The sequence below is a fragment of the Giraffa tippelskirchi genome, chromosome 2, assembly GCF_054371585.1.
Source record: "Giraffa tippelskirchi isolate mGirTip1 chromosome 2, T2T-mGirTip1v1.2.pri, whole genome shotgun sequence".
Classification (NCBI taxonomy): Eukaryota; Metazoa; Chordata; class Mammalia; order Artiodactyla; family Giraffidae; genus Giraffa; species Giraffa tippelskirchi.
Genome location: NC_137276.1, coordinates 61895224 through 61917542, shown reverse-complemented (window position 1 = coordinate 61917542; position 22319 = coordinate 61895224). Strand labels below are relative to the sequence as shown.

At 41.9% G+C, this 22319-nt stretch overlaps 1 protein-coding gene across 9 annotated transcripts in view; it reads left to right on the top strand.

Annotated features, from left to right (window-relative positions):
* Positions 1-20157, top strand: part of KAT6B (lysine acetyltransferase 6B) — a 185332-nt gene extending 165175 nt beyond the window's left edge. For all 9 annotated transcript variants that reach the window (XM_081563934.1, XM_081563959.1, XM_081563946.1 and 6 more), the window contains exons 14-18: positions 8773-9004; positions 9321-9480; positions 10063-10401; positions 12859-13150; positions 16030-20157. In XM_081563934.1, the coding sequence (XP_081420060.1) occupies positions 8773-9004; positions 9321-9480; positions 10063-10401; positions 12859-13150; positions 16030-18548 (3542 nt within the window). In that variant the 3' untranslated portion in view covers positions 18549-20157. The remainder of the gene's footprint in view (positions 1-8772; positions 9005-9320; positions 9481-10062; positions 10402-12858; positions 13151-16029) is intronic.
* The last annotated feature ends 2162 nt before the right edge of the window (positions 20158-22319 follow it).

Here is a 22319-nt window from a genome sequence, read left to right as displayed (position 1 = left end):
TTGTTTTTTGTAGTATTTAAAGAAGAGTTCAGTTGTAATGTTTTACAGAGCACGGTCTCACAGGTGCAGCATTGCAGATAGATACTGTTACATGCTCTGAGCAGATGCTTTATTTGAAGTGTGTATGGGTTTAATGCAGTGATTAAAATGTTATAACTGTTCAAAGTTAAATTCTTGTTACCAGGATTTTGCAACTTAAATATAAAAATTTTACCCAGGTTTCAACTTGGAAGAAATTTAGTTTTTGAAATAGTTTTTCAGATTGAATCTCCAATGTGGACTTTTGCCTATTTACAAGAAAGGGCATAGTTTTTAAATGCCAGATTACTTCATCTTAAAAATTTTTTTTGGTAAATTTGTTTTTCGCAAAACTTTCCAGAATTTAAAAGTGGTTTGAACTGTGGAAACCCACAAAAGGTCCAAAAGGAAGGCATTCTTCTGACATGTTTTTCTAATTTCTGTCACCTCAGATGTCATGGTACCGGCACTGTATTACTATTATCTAACCAAAGGTGCCTCTGAGTGATGAGTCAGAGCTTAACTCAATTTGCAATAGGCAAGGGCCTCATAAAAAAAACTAGTTACTTCCCAGATATATTTAAGGAAACATTTTTTTTTTTTTTAATTCTTGCCTTCCCCAAATGATTTTAGTTTGGGAATAAGTGATAGTGACAAATTGATCATTTTGTTCTTTGTCAGAGGTGCCTCATCTTCCTAACAAGAAATTTGGAAGACTGAATCTATTTCATACATGATCACCTTCTTAGAAAAATTATATTTTTCTAATACACCAGACCAGGACCTTGATAACATGCCATACGTAAACAAATATTTCTCAGTTAAATGTTTAAATCAGTGAAGCTTCTGTGAAGTCCCTCACAAAGTTCTCTGCCAAGTGACCCTCTCCTCCTCTCTGCTGTTAACTCTCAGGTGTCTCTGTTTTCCCCCAAGATTCACCTTCTACTTGGATCTCTCATTAGGCACCACTGCTATCACCACAGCTCTTGCAGGGCAAGGACAGAAATAGAGAAGTGGAATTGGTATACCACCTCTATTTAACATTCTGTCCAAGGAGTAGTCCCCAAGATCCTTTGCCTAATAAAAACCCTAACACTTCTGAGACCAGACTGGCCTGAGAGGCAAGAGTTGTGATTGGATGAAATATGGACATCTGGAGTTTTTAAAAGGTCGAGTGATTCTAGTTTGCAACCAGGGTTGAGAACCTTTGGGCAAGACCACAAGATAGAAAAAGGAGAAATAAAGAGACAGTGTCACTCAATTAAATTAATCAATTATTAAAAAAAACATTGACTCATTTTTACCCTGTGGCTGTCTCACAAGGGTCTGGCCCTGGTCATCCCCAACTTGGTAACTCATTCACAGATGTTCACCCTCTCTGACACAAGGTTGCCACAGAAGGAGGAGAGTTCCTGCCACCTGATGTCCCGTTTATGAGTTTGTGAGTTTGTATACGCAGAGAATGACCACCCACTTTGAGAGGCCACACCCACTCACAGACTCATGGAACTCATCTGGTAAATTCCAGCATGGTCTGTATGCTTCTACACACACACACACACACCCCACAGCAGCAGGGGCATCGTGCCCCACATACACATTCCCCAGCGTGGCGGTGGGAGTAGGGGCATGGCTTGAAGGAATACCATTTCTCTTCCATGTAGTCTTGAGAGCAAGGCAGGGGTGTTCAGTAAAAAAGACCAGTGGCCCCACCACATGACTGAGGAAGAGCTTAGCATCAGCGCAGTCTGTGGAGGAGCTTGTGGGATCTTTGAAAAGGGAGATATTAAGGGGCACCTTAGAGAAACAGACTGGCGTGTGACCTAGGGCAGCCAGCCTTCCCTCTCCAAAGACTTGCTGTTCCCATTCTCTAGGTTTCACTGGCTCAAGCCATGTTCCCAGGGACACACTTGAGTCTTCTACAACATTTGGGTCTTTGTTTCATCTGTCTTGGGACCATCCCTGGGTTCTTGCTGAAGCCCTCCAGCCATCATTGTTAGTGTGGTTTGATGCGCTTGCTGTTTCCTGAGGGTAGTTCTTGAAGTTAAAGACTTGAGGACCACAGGGAATTTGGGAGCACAGAAATGTGCTTGCTGGGAGCTTTTAGTCGCCAGTTTCTTGAGATCGTTCCTGAGGCAGAATATGTTTGCTTTTTTTTTTTTTTTAATCATAGCTTCTTCCTTGAATTTAATTTATGTTTGGGTGGTTAGATGGGGATGGGAGCAGGAGGAAAATTGTCTGAGGCAGTGGAGTGAATGGAATGGTTTTCAGGTGCCTCAAGCAAAAGTCGGAAAAAGGAAAGGGAGCTGTTCTCTGTCCCAATTTTCTTTCTTTCCCCTACAGTAAGGATAAGCAGTCATCAAATGACCACCTTGAGATTTCTTTCATTCACTATGTTGAATAATAATGATAATACCTAACACTCATACAGGGTTTCTGTAATATGCCAAGCACTGTTCTACGTGCTTTGTATTCATTCATTTGATTAATATGACAACCCTAGGTGACAGGTATGATTGATTACTCTCCACACTTTATGGATGAGGGATCTGAAGCACAGAGGGATTAAATAACTTGCTCAAAGCCACACAGCTGTTACATGCGGACTCTGGATTCCATCACAGGCAGTCTTGCTCTAAAACCCTTGCCCTTAACCAACCTGTAGTTCCTCTTATGATCTGTCATACTGTGTTCAGTAAGTGCCATATTGCTTTATCTTGTGGCCTTGTTGCCCATCTTTACAAATTCTTCTCATTTTTTATTTAATGCAGTGGTTTCAAAGTATGGTCCAGGGATCGCTGGGGATCTCAGAAGCCCTTTCAGGGAGTCTGCAAGGTCATAACTATTTTCAAAGTTATACTAAGATACTGTTTGTCCTTCTCACTCTCATTCTCCCATGAGTGTACAGTGGAGTTGTCAAGAATTTTATGACCTGTGATAGCACAACAGATTGAATACCAAAACAGATAGGAGAATCTAGCTGTTTTCTCTTAAGCTAGTTGTAGAAGAGTTTTGCAAAAATGTTAAACAGTGATACTCTTCTCACTTTTTATTTTATTTATTTATTTATTTATTTTGTATTTTAGAAAATGATGTCAACACATAATGGGTTTATGGGGGTTTAAATAAATATTTGTCAAATTTTTTTCTAAAATTAATATATGTAGCCCCTATAAACAGAAACTCTTAAACAATTTGTTTTTAATGCAAAGAGGTCCTGAGACCCAAACGTTTGAGAATCACTGGCTTCATGTATACTGGGAAGTCGCTCAGTCGTGTCCGACTCTTTGCGACCCCGTGGACTGTAGCCTACCAGGCTCCTCCGTCCATGGGATTCTCCAGGCAAGAATACTGGAGTGGGTTGCCATTTCCTTCTCCAGTGGAACTTCCCGACCCAGGGATCGAACCTATGTCTCCTGCATTGGAGGCAGACGCTTTAACCTCTGAGCCACCAGGGAAGTCCGGCTTCATGTATAAACCCTTGCTATTCAAGCATGGTTCATGGTATAGGAACTTGTTACAAATGCAGACTCTCAGGCCCCACCCCAGATGTACTGAATCAGAATCCAGTTGTAACAAGAAGGGGATTGTTTACACAGTGAAGGTTGGGGAGCACAGGCATAAAAGCTACGGACAAAGCCACTCTCCAACTCAATGACCCTGGCTAAATTTCAGTCTGGTGGGGCATTCGAGATTCTGTACCACCAAGGATCTGGGTGAGGTCTTACCAAGATTCTTCAGCCACTGTCTTTTCATTGGCTCTCCTACTGCACAGGGCCATTGTAACATCCCCATCAAAGCCAGCAGCCTTATAGCAGAGTTTATTCCAGTGTTCCTCAAACTTCTGTGCATCAGAATCACCTGGAGGGCTTGTTAAAGCACAGGTGCTGGGTCCTGCCTCCAAAAGTTCTGATGAACAGGCCTGAGAATTTACAGCCCTAACAAGTTCCCAGGTGATGCTGATACTGTTGGTCTGTGGGACCACACTCTGAAAACCACTAGTCTTTAAGCTGTAGACTGAAAGGTCAAGCAGTGCTTATTCAAGTTGTTATATAATTACTTCAGGCCCATAAAATTATGGGAATGCTGCCTTAAACTTCCATGTTTTCAAAACCAATCTCTTAAAATACAGAATATCTTTAAAATTAAAAAAATTCCAATTTCGCTGAGGACACATGTGAGCAGTTAAAAATTCAGGCAGATCACAAGTCATTTAGAATACGCCTATTCTCTTCAAACAGTGAGAAGGCTAAGGTTCAGCTTCCTTCTTTACCAATTACAAAATCACCACAAACTTCACTGAGGAGACATAAGTAGCCTGTCAAACTGATTTATCTCCACTGTTTAAACTGATAACATGCCTTTTGTCCACTTGGTCACAGAGCTGCTTAACCCCAGAAACCAGTAATAGATGAGTGTGGACCAGTGAATTTCCGTCCACGATCATGAGATACATGGCTAGAGCCACTGGATTTCCTCTGATCCAGACCTGCCATAAATCCCTGGCCTGGTGTCAGTTCCCAGGCTTGCAAAAACTCAGTGCTGTCTATCGACAGGAACCCTTTAGTGGGGTTTGCTGAGCTAAACAGGTGTCTGATGAAAACTGTGTAATCCTTAAAGATTATTTTCCCCTAAAAGCAACTGGTTACTCCAGACCCATATAATCCAGATAGATGGGAGTTGGAAATACTTTGCCAAAGTCTGCCCTTTTGTCTTTGAGAAAGTTCATATGGTTTGGCTCCAGGTGGTAGAACAAAGATGTGCAAGGGTGAGCATGGCTGCCTTGGAGGGGACAATGCTTACCCGTGCCCACCCCCTTGCTGGAGAACATTACTCCTCTCTGGTTTAGTCTACATTCTTATTTACTACATTACTGATTTAAAAGAAAAGGAGTGTGTCATATTAATCAAGGGTTAACTTTGCATTTAATATGCTGGGAGTTCAGTTAGTTTGGGAATTTAGGCTGCAAAAACAAATCCTGACCTTGTCTAGATTGTTCCCTCCTTATCCTAATGCCTACAGGAAGGCAACTCTCTACCACTTCTTTTCCCCTGCCCTTAGGAGAGAATTAACCTTTTCAAACACTGGGGATCAGAGCTAGTTAACAGGAGGGTTGCTTATCTTATTACAGGCAGGTCAGCCTCAACAGAGGCGAGGTAAATTTGGGTCCCATGCAGTACAGCTTAGAAACACTTGCTTCTTTGCAGACCTCGTTTTATTTTTCCTTTCCCTTTAAGCAAATACCTTGATAATCTTTTGAATTTAGTGCATGGTTCATACACTAAAACTTAGACCTCAACATTCTCTTGAGTAAGTAGTTCCAGTGAAGCAAAATAGGAAGCTAGCTTCCTCAAGATAATTGATGTGGGTGAGGGGTGTTGGGCCAGTCAGCTTTAAAGTACAAGTCTTCTGCTCACAGAGTTAAGAACTATTCACCAGCACCTCTGGCTCACAATTTACAGGGAATAATTTCACCAGTGATTAATTATACTGCAGCTACTGGGATTTGTCCTCCAAACATCACTTTGTTTCCAGTCTGAACAGCCAGGTTTCCCCAGGGATAGTTCAAGTTTTCTGATTCAAAGTATCCTGAGTTGAGGAAAGGCATTAGAGCACCACAGGAATCTATTCACCAGGGGTGTATTGTACTTGTTTCAGATGCTTCAGGATAATATACCGGCTTCCAAGATAAGTGCTTTTTATTTCCCTGCATCTTAGATCAATTATTTGGAATCTTTTTGGTAAGTTAAACTTAAGAGCTGTAACTTAAACCACCACATGGCTATAATCACTCAATAAGTAACTGTTCTTACTAAAAATTATTGTCATTGGGCTCTATAGTGATGATAATTTGAGGAGCCTAGAAAAAGTAGAAGGAAACACAAGATGGCAAGAAATTTAAACCATTCCGTGTTATGAAGGTCAGAGGCATAAAGTGCCACCAGCTACAGCTTTTTTGAGGAAAAGTGCCTGCTGCAGGTAAAATTTAAATTATGTATTACTTCAACCTTGTGCACAAATGGAGTGGAAAAGACATGGCACAACTTTTCCTGCTAAACATTGTATATATTTTAACATATTACCAGTGACTTGACTTTACTACTAAGGAATCGGAAATTTGTCCTTAGTCATTTTGTTTGTTGAAATGGATTCCATTTAAACCAAAGATTTCTCCTTCAGGAGAAAAGACTTTGTGAACTTACAGATGGCTCTTAGCACAAGTGTAAGTCCCTTCCACTGGTGTAAGCTCCCTGAGGGGCTCATGAGTCAGCGAGGAGAAGGGAAAACTGACTGCAGGCAGTGCCACGATGTCTTTGGACAGTGGCATTGTGTGGTCTGTAGTGTGGTGGGGCTACATACCTGGAAACCTGCTTGGTGTTTTCTGGTTGGAGTTTGGGTTTGCAGTTTTTTCTCTCCCACACCGAGGAAAGTATAACTTCCTGGCACGTATGGGTAGCCTTTGCAGCCTTTGCTAGCACAGCACAGAGGTGTTCTCTGCAAACGTCTAGTGGGCTTGGTGTACACGTGCTTGGCGGGGCTCAGTCGCAGATCACAGACTGTGTCCAAGGGAGCGTCCCAGGGAGACAGCCACTTAACACGGTGGTAGCAGCAGGTGCTAAAAGGTCTGTGCCTGGATGTTCTCCACAGACCCCAGGTTGCCTAACTCGTCTAGTCTGAGGCCCTGAGAAGGTGTATGCTACTCTCTCAGGGTGTGAGAGCATGAACAATTGTTGTCAGCTGTCTTTTGGGGGGATTCTGGGTGCTTCCCTTTAGCCCAACATAGCACTCATGGGAAGAGAAGATAGAACAAAGAAATACATGTGCTTCCTGGATAAGGTTGCTCGTCGCAGAGGGGACATAAGGTTAGGAGGGCTCAACTTTGGTTGTACAGAAATCTGTCTGCTGGGCTTCGGGGTGGGAGTGCTTACTGTTCCCAACTGTGGGGTTCAGAACCAGTGAGGGGCTAGGGAATTTCACAGTCACTGCATCAGACTTAATTGTGGGATCCTGTGGACAAAAATGGATCATTCCATGTCCACTATGCTATGGTTCTTTTCCCCCACCCTCCCCGACTCCCATCTATCCTGGATGTACAGAGCTGGGACCTCCAGCCGTCCAAGTAAATTTCTCAGCATGTACCAAGCACTTAGGAGGCAGGTGACAGATGTGCCAATTATCTGTGTCCTGAGGTTTGGGTCCCCTTTGTATTTGGTGACAGAGAGCTCTTCTGCACACTGACAGGGCATAATCTGGGCTGAATTCAGCACAGTGGCCATCCCTGTTAGCATTCCTGACGCACTGCTGTAGAAAGCCTCTGTGTGCAGCCAAATGACGTGTCGACAGTGGTTTGACTGTCAGATTTTGTGGTGCTTGTTTGTATTCAGTCAAATACTTTGCACTTAAACATGAGTTAAAGAGACAAGTCAAAAGACTTCAGCAAAACCTAAAGTTAAATATGTGCCTGATCTTGATAATGGCGTTCAGATTAAAACCATCAAAATGCAAAATGCTGTGGTTATACCCTTCTAGGGTAAAGCTGGATTTCTTGTTGTATATTTCTGCATTATTTACAGTGATTCTGAGAGGCAGGAAAATGCACCAGAGACGTTGCTTTCTCCTTTTAACAAAAAATCCAAAATTGAGAAAATTCTTGAAAATTCAGCCATTTTGGAAATGTAGATAAAGAAGAAAAATGCTGAAGATGTGGGTGGTTTACAAAGCAGCATGATTTTGTAATTGCTGCCACCTACTGTATGTAGTTGATGTTTGCTTAAATTTAGGAAGTTCATGAAGGTGAGGCTGTTGAAATAGATAATTAGAGCAAGGTAGACATCATTAGTTTATAACATTTCTTCTCTACTCAGTAAGTGGCTCTTAATTACTGAGACAGCCGCCAGCTTTCATTCATTACCTTCAAGTGGGTTTAAAGTTTTTCTCATTTTAAAGTTCTTTTGCCAAGGAACCTTCACAGTAATGCTGTCGGGTATGTGTTCAAAAGCATACCATGCTCAGGGCTTTTCTGCGTTTACATGAAACTGTTTTAAGAAGGTTGTTTTGTTTTAATTTGTAGGAGCAACGGTTGGATTATAAATTAATTTCCATGAAAGAGGTGAAAATAGAGCTAGTGGAGCTGATATGAGTTGCAGCAGTTGACTTAAAAGACATTCTTTTATTAGTCCTAAAACAAAGCTTTAGATCAGCCGCTAGTTAAATGTAATAGGCAATACAGAATCTCAGTCAACAGAGGCCCTTGTCTTTTATTAAGACCCAGCTGTTAAAGGGTCATTTGGTTCTTCCTGTGGAAAACAACCCCCCCATTAATGTTCAGGGTGGTCCCTTGACAGGATTTCTGAGTAAGTGCCTGACATTTAGTTTTTGAAAGGATCTGAAGCCGGGGGACTTGGATGTTGAGACTTATCAGAAGTAATGTGTTCAACTTTAGCTTCGTTAAGTATGCCGCAACGTATGTCTGAAATACTGCCATCAGCTAAATGAACTGACTTGCAGGGCTACTGTAAAGGATTCGGGGGATAAACTTCGTGGATGTCAGATCACTATAACTGGGAAGAGATTATACATAAAATTAATGAATGCACTTCTCCGATGTGATGTTACTTGTGTGATATGTTGTGATGTGATGTACCTTGTTGCTACTTACAGTGTAAAGTGTAAGTCTTACATTATTTTGAGTGGCCCCTGTTCCAATGTCTGAGAACACCGCAGTGAGGTCGACTTTTGCTTTTTCTGCCCTAGGCTATTTGCTTTCTCGAAGAGAAGGCCAAGCAGGGTCTCCTGAAAAGCCACTCTCCGATCTGGGCCGTCTCTCCTACCTGGCCTACTGGAAGAGTGTCATCTTAGAATATCTCTACCACCACCACGAGCGGCACATCAGCATCAAGGCCATCAGCAGAGCTACGGGCATGTGCCCCCATGACATCGCCACCACTCTGCAGCACCTCCACATGATTGACAAGAGAGACGGCCGGTGAGCACCAGTGCCCTGGGCGACCCAGCTGCCTTGTAACCATCTTACCCTAGAAGGGGTCCCTAAAGTTAGGCAGATTCATTGTATTTAAATATTAGAGGTTCCCCAACAATATTATAAAAACTTTTCTCCTAAAAAGAAAACAGGCAGTGAAACTTCTTTGCAGGTCAAATTTCAGTTTGCTCCACATTTTCATTGATGAGCTTTCTGGTTTTTTCTAACCCAGGTAACGTTAGTGCTAGCAGAGATCAATATGTGAAGGTGAAATTAAATTTCAGCTTTTGATTGCACTGTTTTCTACCTCCTCACATTACAGATTTGTCATCATTAGACGAGAAAAGTTGATATTGGGCCACATGGAAAAGTTGAAAACCTGTTCTCGGACCAATGAACTTGATCCAGAGAGTCTGAGGTGGACCCCAATCTTAATTTCTAATGCTGCAGTTTCTGAAGAAGAACGAGAAGCTGAAAAAGAGGTAATTTGGGTTCATCAGCCTAAGTTGTGTAATTTCAGTCTTGTAGCATTTTTAAGCTAAGGTCATTAACACCATTGTCAAAAGCTTGGTTATGCAGAGAGAGCTTGTGAAATGATATGGCACTAATTTATCCTAAGTGAGGTTGCATGGTAAGATATGATAATTTTATTGAATTGAGTATGAAAAATGAAACGTTTATCATTGATCACAAAGCAGCATTTTTCACTACTGACAGCATGTAATCAGATCAAATTTGGTGCTGAGCTCCAAGACTGCAGTGTCAATCGATTCATTGTGTTTATGAACTTGCTTAAAGTGCTCCATGCCAGTGAGCATGTAATGTAGTGATAAGGACTCAAATCAATTCGCTGCATCATTAATACTGCTAAATATCCCATGAAACCCTATCTTCTTTGATTTGTTATCCTAACTGATGCAAAAGAGTTCTGAGATGATGCAGCTTAAATGCTGCTTGACTGGCTGATTATCCTGATCAGAAATGACTTAGAGATCCTTGATCCTTAGAGGCTCTGACTGTGTAACTGCCCTCAAACTGGCCCGCCATTTTTACCTCCCCTTTAGGCCGAGCGGCTAATGGAACAAGCTAGCTGCTGGGAAAAAGAGGAGCAAGAAATCCTGTCATCTAGAGCTAACAGTAGGCAATCACCTGCAAAAGTACAATCGAAAAATAAATATTTGCATTCCCCGGAGAGCCGGCCAGTGTCAGGGGAGCGAGGGCAGCTGATGGAGCTGTCTAAAGAGAGCAGTGAAGAAGAGGAGGAGGAAGAAGAAGAGGAGGAGGAAGAGGAAGAAGAGGAAGAGGAAGAGGAGGAGGAAGAGGAAGAAGGGGAAGAGGAAGAAAATATCCAAAGCTCTCCTCCAAGATTGACTAAACCACAGTCAGTTGCCATAAAGAGAAAGGTATGTGTCTGTTCAGATTTTCTGTCTTGTGAGTCAGTTTCAATCAATCTTATTTGTCATTGCAAACATTCTATTAGTATTTGTTTCACTCTTCATTCTTTAGATGTAGTTTATTTGTATCCAGTCCCACTGATCATATATCCTCATCATTTATCTTACAGTCATGATTGTGTTTACTCTTTGAGGTTTGTTGGTGCTGTGACAGGAAACCAGGGACAGGCGGCTTGCTAGTCTGGTAGTTACTGCCACCTGCTGGTTTGTGGGACTGGAGTAAATCAGGCTATGGGAACAGAAGAGGGCCCAGGGGAGCACTTAACCACCCTTCAGTCTATTTTGATGAAAACATCAAGGCCTAGAGAGGATAGGAGACTTGTCCAAGGTCACACAACTCATTAGAGATGGAGCCAGAAACAGACAAATGCTCAGACTCCAAGCCCAGTGCTCCTGAGGCTATTTCCTTCTCTTGTCCCTGGCATAGAATTGTTAGGAGGTATTTTAAGCCCTTAAGTTTAATGCTGATATTTTGCATTTATGCAAGTACATATTCTTGAAATGTCTCCTATCGTAGTAGCCTGGTGGTTTCTCTAGGTACACATACCAGGTGCAGAAGTTAGAAAATTGATTTTGTCTTGAGGTAATCGCTCAACCCAGATCAGCTATCTTTGTCTTCAGTGTCTATCTGTGACATGCAGAGGGGCCAGATAGTGTAGGACACCCGAGACTAATAGTGAGAATGCAAGTTAAGGCTCTGCCCCAAGGACACCCTGTGTGGTTTCTCTCAAAGAACCTGCTCTTCTGACTCCCAGGGTGGTTGGGGCTCCATCATCTGAGCCTGGCCGTGTTTGAGTGGAAGGGCAGCTGGGGGAGGTACAAGAAGAGCATCCCACAGAGTGGACTTTAGGCTTATGAATCATATTTTGATTTCTTACAAGGAACATGTATCCATGTATTATATATATAACAAAAGAAATTTGCTTCAAAAATAACAAAACCCAGAATTATCCAAGGTGTGTTAAGTGTCTACCATCACAAAAAAGGACTCAGCCTAAAGAAAACCAGTTCTGCGTATTGGCTAAACTCATGTTTGGGAAAATTCTAATGGATTAGGGAGATCAGGCTGACTGAAGGGATTAATAATCATAAATACTAAAATGCAGAATATGACTATCAAAATTTATATGTGCACTTCAGTGAACATCTGGGCAGTTGAAAATGTGAGACGCAGTAATTCTTGGATATAGTTTACCTAGAGTTTGAGTTTTAATCAAGCATTTTGTACTCTTCTGTGCAATGTACTTTCAGTAATTTTTCAGACCCATTATTGACAGATTACATCTTAGCAGCAAATCTACCTCTTATTCTTATACTTGGATTTTGTATCATTGAGTATATCTTACTTGGAAAAAATATTTTATGTTTTCAATTATGGAGAGTCATTTGTGCCAACCTCTAATGCAATTAGAAAAAATTGTTATATCTTACATAAGAAAGTGGAGAAGGCAATGGCACCCCACTCCAGTACTCTTGCCTGGAAAATCCCATGGACGGAGGAGCCTGGTAGGCTTACAGTCCATGGGGTCGCTAAGAGTCGGACACGACTGAGCGACTTCACTTTCACTTTTCCCTTTCCTGCATTGGAGAAGGAAATGGCAACCCACTCCAGCGTTCTTGCCTGGAGAATCCCAGGGACGGCGGAGCCTGGTGGGCTGCCGTCTATGGGTTCGCACAGAGTCGGACATGACTGAAGCGACTTAGCAGCAGCACATAAGAAAGACACATTCCACATGTCTTTATGTTTTCTTTAGATGCCATCCATGTTAAAATATTTTGTAAAATTATCAGCTGCTGACATCCTTGCAGCCACCAGTGCATGACTCTAACGTTGTCTGCAGAGTAATTCTTTCTTCAAGTATTCTTTCTTTTTTCCTTTTCATCATTGCTGAATTCCTGTGAGATGGGGAATGAGTAGGCTAGTCTTGTGTACCATCATGTATCTTACAGTGCCGTGCACATAGTAGGTGCTCCTTGAACAGTTATCAAATATTAAAATGAGTGACCCAGTGGCTAGTTGGTTGTTGAAACATTTACAGAAATGCTGATGTCCATGATGATTTAATCACTATAATGTATAGGATTTTGAAGCCAGCAGGTACTACTCGGAAATAATATGCTAGGAAAGCAAACCTTAGCTTTTAAAAATCTACAGTGCAGCTGCTAGGATGTTCCCTCTCAAAGCATCTGCTTGAGTAAACAACTGTTTTATTTGGAAAACACTTGTCTGTGCAGTAGGCGCCCGAGAGGGATGTTAAACATCAAATGGAAGGTTAAGTACAAAGACATTACAGAAGTCTTTACATGTAAGTCTCAGACACACGTTCAGTACGTGTTTGCCGTATATCGACTCAGCAAGGTAATTTCTCATGAGCTCTGATGTGTTATGTTTGGAATTAATTTCAGAGGCCTTTTGTACTAAAGAAGAAAAGGGGTCGTAAACGCAGGAGGATCAACAGCAGTGTAACAACTGAGACCATTTCTGAGACGACAGAAGTACTGAATGAGCCCTTTGACAACTCAGACGAAGAGAGGCCAATGCCACAGCTGGAGCCTACCTGTGAGACTGAAGTGGAGGAGGATGGCAGGAAGCCAGTGCTGAGAAAAGCGTTCCAACATCAGCCTGGGAAGAAAAGACAGACAGAGGAAGAGGAAGGAAAAGACAATCATTGCTTTAAGAATACTGACCCTTGTAGAAGTAAGTGGAGGAATTATAAAAACCTTACCCTTGTGAATTTCTGTCTGTTACTGCAAAAAACCAGGCACCTGAATTCTACCCAAAGGCATCTCTGAGGTGATACCGACCCACCAGAAATAAGTGCTCATCTGTCCTTTCTCATTCATAAAAGCTTCTATCCCTTCTTCCTGGAATTGAATTTTATGTTAAACAAGTTCTAAGGCCAGAACATCCCTCTAGGTGGGTTCATCTTACTTTCCAGAAATTGGCTTATCCTCAAAAACTTTGAAGTCTGTCAATAAGAAACACATTGCACTTCCTTGATTCTAATATGTACTTTTTTTTGACATTTAATACTACTGAAATCAGGGTATATAATATTATTATTGATGTAAGCACTGAATGTTTTCCCCTGAAAAACAAATATTAGTAAATTGATGATGAATCATATAATCAATGGTGTCTTTGGAGATGTTATCAAGAATCATCTAAAGCTACCCACACCATCACTATTAGCTTTGATAATATAGGATAGTGTGTAAATCAGGAAATTATCTTTCCTTTCAAATTACTGTTTAACAGTTGCTGTTGCATAGACGTCCCACCCCATCTTCTAAAAAAAAAGAAACACTATTGACTCCTCTTTGATGCCCTATTTAAAAGAAACCATCCCTTGCCTGTTGGGCTGGGAACTTGAGCTCCCAGCTGAATGATGAGGATTTGTGGGACAGTCTGTCTCCTCTCCAGTTGAAATGATTCTATTAAAAACCTTACTTTATTTTAGTCTAGAGAACAGGTCATCTCACTTTCCTGGAAACCACTGGTTATCACCCTTGCCTTTGAAAAGCCACAATTTTAAGAATATGAGCAGGCAGCTCCTTGACTTTCTGAATTAACAACAATGCTATTGCTACATAACCTGTTTTGCGGAGGCAATGACATCTCACCCTAGGTATAGAGGAACCAAGCCTGTTCATTAGTCATTTTTTGGCATGGAATTTGACCCTTATTCCACTTTTTAGCTGTGTTCTCAGGAGCCTATACATGAATCATCACTGCCTTCATTCTCTATTTTGTGCCACTTGCCTTAACAAATTCCAAGTGGCTGTATTATATCTGATTCCTTTCAGGATCTTCTTTCTTAAAAAATAGTTATTAGAAACTTCATCTTCTGACTTAGAGTGTTCCTAAAAATGCTAGTAGATCTAGTAGCATGTGGAATGAGAATGTGGAGTCCAGAGTCACTGGCATGCCTGGCATTCCCTGTTTGTGCGAATAGAAATGAAACCATTTGAACATCATGAGATATCTGTTAACTGGGTATTGTACTTTGCACTTCTGAAGGAATCAGTCTACAGTACATATCTTTTCAGTTAGCCAATTTGAATGTAATACACACAGGTAAGTTTATGTGTAATCCTTTTATTACATAAGTGAACTCAGTGTTTACCCTGCTCTGCACTGATTGGATTAGAAACCACTCCATTCTGGCAAAAGATACCTCTGTTCCTCACTGATTATTAATTAGATCTTGTTTTGTTCTCCAAAACAGTGTTTCTAATAAGACCATTTCTCTCTTTGAAGCTTTTTCTTTAAATTGACCCCTCTAGGAGATCAATGGGGCTTCCCATGTAGTACTAGTGGTAAAGAACCTGTCTGCCAGTGCAAGGGACATAAGAGACATGGGTTTGATCCCTGGGTTGGGAAGATCCCCTGGAGGAGGGCATGGCAGCGCACTCCAGTATTCTTGTCTGGAGAGTCCCATGGACAGAGGAGCCTAGTGGGCTACAGACCAAGGGGTCGCAAAGAGTCAGACGCAACTGAGCATGCATGCAGGAGATCGATATGATCATTAATTTTATAAAGATATTAAGACTTGGATGTTTTATATTTCTATTTATTCATAAATTTACTTGTTTGCTTGCTTATGTTTATATAAATATATACATTTATTTTATAGAAATATATTTATATTCATACATACATACAACTAACAGTAAAAATAAGATTAGCTGAGCTAAAATGAACGTGACAGTTATGGCTTGTTTCTTATTTAATATTCAAACCACACATTTGCACATGGATCTAAAATGCAGTGTGGAAAGAATTAGTGATAAAAAGAATTCCTGTATTTTAAATGTTCAATAATTTCAAGGTAATTACATTATAGTGTGTGTCAGGCAGAAATGATGATCCTGGAGTAGATTAGAAATGTATTTATGTTTTGGTTATTTAGTTAGTTATTCATTTGTTTCAGAGGTACATAGTTTATTTTTATGCCAAAAAGAATATTCAAATCAAAGAAAATAATGTCATCTGAGATCGTTTCAAACCAGTAAATGTCCACAAGCAGAAGTTCACTTTCTCAGGATAAATATGCAAGCTAGGCTTCTATTCATTTCTCCAGTTTAGTGGTGATTGGGATGTGAGCTAACTTTAACCCCTTTCCCCTGCATTTCCTAATTTGCAAATATTCAAAATGATTCTTTTCACATTGTGGAATTCTAGGCTTTTGTGTTAGAGAATATTTTGTTTGTTAAACTGAAATAAATTTATTATAGTTACTTATATTATGTAATAATATAAGCACATTATTATTCATGTGCTTCCTATAAAAAAGCACAACTTTATATAAAGAGTGGGTTATGGGGGGGGGTAGGTATATAGTGTGTGCAGCATGTATTATTTTCCAGACCTAGGTTATTTACTCAGTTTTTTTTTTAACCACAATATTATTCTGTATTAGGTTTGATTGTATCTTTACCATAAATGCTTAAAGTGCTAAATTGAAAAGCAGTATTTGATAAATTATTTAGAAGAATGAATTCAAATTGTTTATGGTGATGCTTTCTAAGATTTTATTTTCCTTCCTCCTCCTTTCTGTCTGTCTCCTTGCTAAGACAATATGGATGATGGTGCAAATAACTTGAAAGAAGCCAGTAGAGACAATCCCGAACCTCTAAAGTGCAAACAATGGCCAAAAGGAACAAAGCGTGGTCTGTCGAAGTGGAGGCCAAACAAAGAGAGGAAGACTGGATTTAAACTGAACTTATACACCCCACCAGAAACACCCATGGAGCCTGATGACCAGGTAACAGTGGAAGAACAGAAGGAGACTCCAGAAGACAAAACCAGCCCCACTCCCACCAGGATTGAGGAGGGGGTCAAGGAAGCCGTGGAACCCCTGCTGCCTCAGGACGAAAATGGAAGGGAGGAGAAGTGTGCACCTATAAGTCCAAATAAATCACCGGGTGGAAAACCTGAAGACGATTTAATCAAACCTGAGGAGGAAGAGGAGGAGGAGGAGGAGGAAGAGGAAGAAGAGGGAAATGTAGAAAAAGACTCCAGTGGTGCCAAGAGTCAGGAAAAAGAGGAGCCAGAAGTCTGCATGGACAAAGAAGACCCTGTGCGTTTGGATGATCATGAAGAGGAGGAGGAAGAGGATGAAGAGCCATCTCACAACGAGGGGCATGATGCCGATGATGAGGATGACAGTCACATAGAGTCTGCTGAAGCAGAGAAGGAAGAACACCCAAGAGAAGCCTTCAAAGAAGTACTGGAAAACCAGGAGGCTTTTTTAGACCTTAGTGTCCAGCCTAGTCATTCAAACCCAGAGGTCCTAATGGACTGTGGTATTGACCTTCCAGCTTCGTGTAATAGTGAACCTAAGGAGCTTGCTGGAGCCACTGAAACTGCCCCTGAATCTGATGAGGAACCCCCAGGAGAGCAGGCACAGAAGCAGGACCAAAAGAACAGTGAAGAAGTAGATTCTGAGTTCAAAGAAGGAGACACAGCCACCTTGGAAATAGACTCTGAGACCGTCCAAGCGGTTCAGTCCTTGACCCAGGAGAACAGTGAACAGGACGACACCTTTCAGGATTGTGCCGAGACTCAAGAGGCCTGTAGAAGCCTACAGAACTACACCCATGCAGACCAAAGCCCACAGATCTCCGCCACTCTAGATGACTGCCAGCAGTCAGACCACAGCAGCCCAGTTTCATCCGTCCATTCCCACCCTGGCCAGTCAGTACGTTCTGTCAATAGCCCAAGTGTCCCTGCCCTGGAAAACAGCTATGCCCAAATCAGCCCAGATCAAAGTGCCATCTCAGTGCCGTCTCTGCAGAACATGGAAACCAGTCCAATGATGGATGTTCCGTCTGTTTCAGATCATTCGCAGCAAGTCGTGGACAGCGGGTTTAGTGACCTGGGCAGTATCGAGAGCACAACTGAGAACTATGAAAACCCAAGCAGCTATGATTCTACTATGGGTGGCAGCATTTGTGGAAATGGCTCTTCACAGAACAGCTGCTCCTACAGCAACCTCACCTCCAGCAATCTGACACAGAGCAGCTGTGCTGTCACCCAGCAGATGTCCAACATCAGTGGGAGCTGCAGCATGCTGCAGCAGACCAGCATCAGCTCCCCCCCAACCTGCAGCGTCAAGTCTCCTCAAGGCTGTGTGGTGGAGAGGCCCCCAAGCAGCAGCCAGCAGCTGGCGCAGTGCAGCATGGCTGCTAACTTCACGCCACCCATGCAGCTGGCTGAGATCCCCGAGACTGGCAATGCCAACCTTGGTTTATATGAACGGATGGGTCAGAGTGATTTTGGGGCTGGGCATTACCCACAGCCATCAGCCACCTTCAGCCTTGCCAAACTACAGCAGTTAACTAATACACTTATTGATCATTCATTGCCTTACAGCCATTCCGCTGCTGTAACTTCCTATGCAAACAGTGCCTCTTTGTCCACACCATTAAGTAACACAGGGCTTGTTCAGCTTTCTCAGTCTCCACACTCCGTCCCTGGGGGACCCCAAGCACAAGCTACCATGACCCCACCCCCCAACCTGACTCCTCCTCCAATGAATCTGCCACCACCTCTGTTGCAACGGAACATGGCTGCATCAAATATTGGCATCTCCCACAGCCAAAGACTGCAAACCCAGATTGCCAGCAAGGGCCACATCTCCATGAGAACCAAATCGGCATCTCTGTCACCAGCCGCTGCCACCCATCAGTCGCAAATCTATGGGCGCTCCCAGACTGTAGCCATGCAGGGTCCTGCACGGACTTTAACGATGCAGAGGGGCATGAACATGAGTGTGAACCTGATGCCATCCCCAGCCTACAATGTCAACTCTGTGAACATGAACATGAACACTCTCAATGCCATGAACGGGTACAGCATGTCCCAGCCGATGATGAATAGTGGCTACCACAGCAATCATGGCTACATGAATCAGACGCCCCAGTACCCTATGCAGATGCAGATGGGCATGATGGGGACCCAGCCATATGCCCAGCAGCCAATGCAGACCCCGCCCCACAGTAACATGATGTACACCGCCCCTGGACACCATGGCTACATGAACACAGGCATGTCCAAACAGTCTCTCAATGGGTCCTACATGAGACGGTAGGCAACATGGGCAGTCACAAAACCCCTGGGCATCTCTCTCGGATTGATCTGCACAAATACCTTCGAAGAGTACGATTTCAAAACCAGCAATTGGTGTGAATGCAAAAACATTTGTTGGCACCATTTATTATTAAAAAAAAAAAAAAAGCTGTATGCAGCAGAAAGCCTTATAAAGTTGTTTTTCTTTTTATCTTTTTTTTTCTTTTTCTTTTTTGGTACCTTTGTTTCTGTTACTTTTATATAAAATTCTCTGCAAAGGAAGGCCTCTCTTTGGACTACATATGGAGGCAGCCACTCACTGTGACTGCTTCCATTAAACAATGTGGATATCAAGCCCCGCCCCACCCCAAATTATCTGTTTTAATACTGAACCTAGAGCTTTTTTTTTTCCTTCCCTGTCCACTCCATGTAAATGCCTTTACCATTTTCAGTTATTGTATATTTTGTTTGAGGTGACACTTCAGCATGCCGCTAATGTCTTTGTTAGTGACAGTGCATTTTGTAGTACTGTACAAGTGTTGTGCTAACAGTAAGCCATTTCTTAAGTTTTTTGCCTTGATTAGGGTGCCCTAATTTGAGGGTTTAAAAAAAAAAAACTATATTTTTGTTAATTATAAAACTGTAAAGAGCTATAAAAGCTATTCCCATTTGGTTAGTCAAAAGGGTTTTATTGCTAAATGTTTGGTGTAAAGTTGAGACCCTTTTCCATTTTGGTGACAGATTTCTTTGGGGAAAAAAAGGCAGCTTTCTGTTTTATAAATGCAGACTTCTGTTTATTGAATGAAGCATATCTCAGTGTTTATCTGTCAGGTTTTGAAACATTTCATATATGTCCAAATACTTGGCAGGATTTAAAAAAATAGTGAATTTGGTGTAAAGTTGCTATTTTATGGAAATGCCTCTAACTTTACATTTTCATTCCATCTGTAGATTTTTCTATCTTTATAAAATATTGGAGTTATTTTTTAAGGAAAAATAGAGAAGTAGCTTGTGAATAGCTCAAACTAAGCTTACAAATCGCATGTAAACAAAGCAAAAAAAAGTTATTTGTGTCTGTTTATATTGCTTCCTTTTTTGTAGCCTTTGTACCTGTACAGGGTGACTGTAAGGGCCAAGCAGGAGAGGCGTAATCCTTGTATAAAATAGGAGCCAGCGACACTCTTGTATTTATCTGTTCTCTTTTTAGTCAGTCACTTCAAAAAAACAAAAAAAAACAAAAAACAAACAAAAAAAGCTGTACATTTTAACATAAAATAAATTATGATGAGCCATTTTTAGCCTCTTGTGTCCTGTCATATTATGATTGGTAGAGAATGACCAGTTGAACTGTATATCATGTGTCACATCTCAGATCACATTCACATTTTGGGAAAATAAATTATTTAGTGTAAATTGGAGTTAAGAGATTTTCTGATTTGTTTTGATTTTGTGGGAGGGGTTGGCAATAAATAAGAGTAATATCTAATAAAACCATCACATATACCAAATACCTATTTAATAAATTAATTTATAATGGATTTTAATGCTTTTCATGAAAGTTTATTTTATGCTAGTGCATACCTTCTGTATGCCAATCATTGTCTTTAAAATAAAGTGAATTTGTTTTTTTCTTTTTGACTTTGATCTTCATTTGCAAAGGGATCCTGCCCAAATATTCAGCTGCCTTGTTTGTACAGTCTGTATAAAATCCCCTCAGGGCCTAGTCCATTGGTAGCAAACTTCATTTTTATAAACAGTAATACCAAAAAAAAAAGTACCCAATTTGGACTTCAATGTTTGAAATATCATTTTCTTGAATAAGCATGCAAGTTTTGCTCTGTCATGAATGAGTGATTGGATGTTATTTTTAGAGTCTAAAGTTTCGGGGGCGGGGGGTGGGAGTCATTGTTCACAAACATTATGGCATTCAGAGAAAGCCTTGTCTGACTGTTAAAAAACATTTGATTATTAAGTGACAAGCCTAGAAACGAACGCTTGACTCGGCGCCCGTGTGGAAAGGAGGACAGTGCACATAGCCCGGGGTCCCAGGTCCCAGTGGAGGGCTTTGCCTCGTGCACTCACTCACCCTTATTCTTTTTCTCCCACAGTTGTGAAGCAGTCTGGGCTTAGTGTCAAGATTTTATCTTTTGGTTTCTCCTCCCCAAAACTGTATAGCAAGTGGGGGAACATCTGTAGTAGCTGAGGGAGGGCTTCCAAGAAGACACTCCTGCAAAGGCTATTGTCCCCAAGGGGAGAAGAGAACGGTTAAGGTGCTTTTCTGGTAGGAAAGGAAACTCCTCCTCCTTCAGAGCAGGGAGTGATGGTGTGCTGTTGTTGGAATCAGCGGCTGGCCTCGGTTCCAGAGCTGTCGAGGATCTTAACAACCCGGTGGATCCACACCTCAGGCAAGAGTCTGCCCCTAGGAGGGGGAGGGGGCTTGGGGGGATTTGCTAACCAGCTGATGGGGAAATATGCAGAACCTTCCACAGGCCCCGCCTGGAAACCTTCTCATATTTAGTCTCTTCTCTCGTGTTAAATAAGGTTCTTTGGGGACTGAGATTGTCCTCTGTTCCATGTATTGCAATGGCTTGTAACCGCACCCTATGGTTTGTGTGGCGCCTGGGCTTACCACACTACGCCTGCCTCACAGTCCTCCAGGGAGCTTGAGGACAAGTCCCAGTCACTGCCTCAGACCTGCCGCACCAGAATTTAAGAACGGTACTGGGCACTCCTGATGTCCTACAGGCTCCCCAGGGACTGCAGCATAGCCAGGAGTGGGAGACCCTCTGCGGGCGGGCCCCAAGTCCTAACATTCATCACAGATGGAAAGGGTTGGTGGGAGAGAAGCTGCTGATCTGAGCCTGCTCTGTACTTGCCTACTCTCAGAGAAATCAGCTCATCCTTAAATGTGACACCAGGGAGCCCAGAAAACAGGAACTTGGATTCATCAGGAGAAACAGAGTCACCATTAGGTTGAGACCCATCAGCAGGCCACACCTTCTAAACACAGTAATGTGTTCTTTCATTTATAAGAATTTTTTAACAAGTGATTGTCACTTGCCAGCCTGGCCTTTTTACTGGCGCAGGTGGTGCCTACCCAGGTGTGAAGGCATCGGCTTTCCTTGCCAACATTCCATTTTAGAAAAAATGACTCACAATAGCACAAGAAAAAAATAAGTCACAAATATCCACCCTTTGCAGGAAATGGGGCAGTTTCTCCAATTTACGCATGAAGGGACTGAGGCTCAAACAAGCTAACTTAATTGTCCAAACACACTGAACTGAAATCTGTGAGCAGAAACAAATTTGATTCTCTTCAAATCACAGTCTTTTTTTCTAGAATACTTTATTCTGAGAGAAGGCCATAACTTGTCAACTCTCTGATTTAAAGGCTTAGCTAACTAATACATAATGCTTGTAAAACTGTTAGGTGCTATACAAATACAGGTTACTTTGTTGTTACAAGCAATACTGGTTTACAGTACAAGTAGTTACATTATGAAGCAGGAGCTTCAGTTTCTTTGCAGCCGCACTCCTGGTTTTCCTTCTCGCTTCTCCATCTTCCCTGCTCTCCCTCCTCCAACACCCAAGCACTCAAGGCACTAGGGCTTCCTCTGTTTTCTCTCATTATCTCACTCAGTACAGTGACTTCAAACACCACCTCTATGCAGATAGCACCCAGGATTATATTGCTAACAGTGGATCTTCCTCTGAGCTCTCTCTGTAGGTTGAAGGTGAAATCATGGGTCATCTTTTGTAGGTCTTAGATATGATGTAACTGGTCATCTCTAGT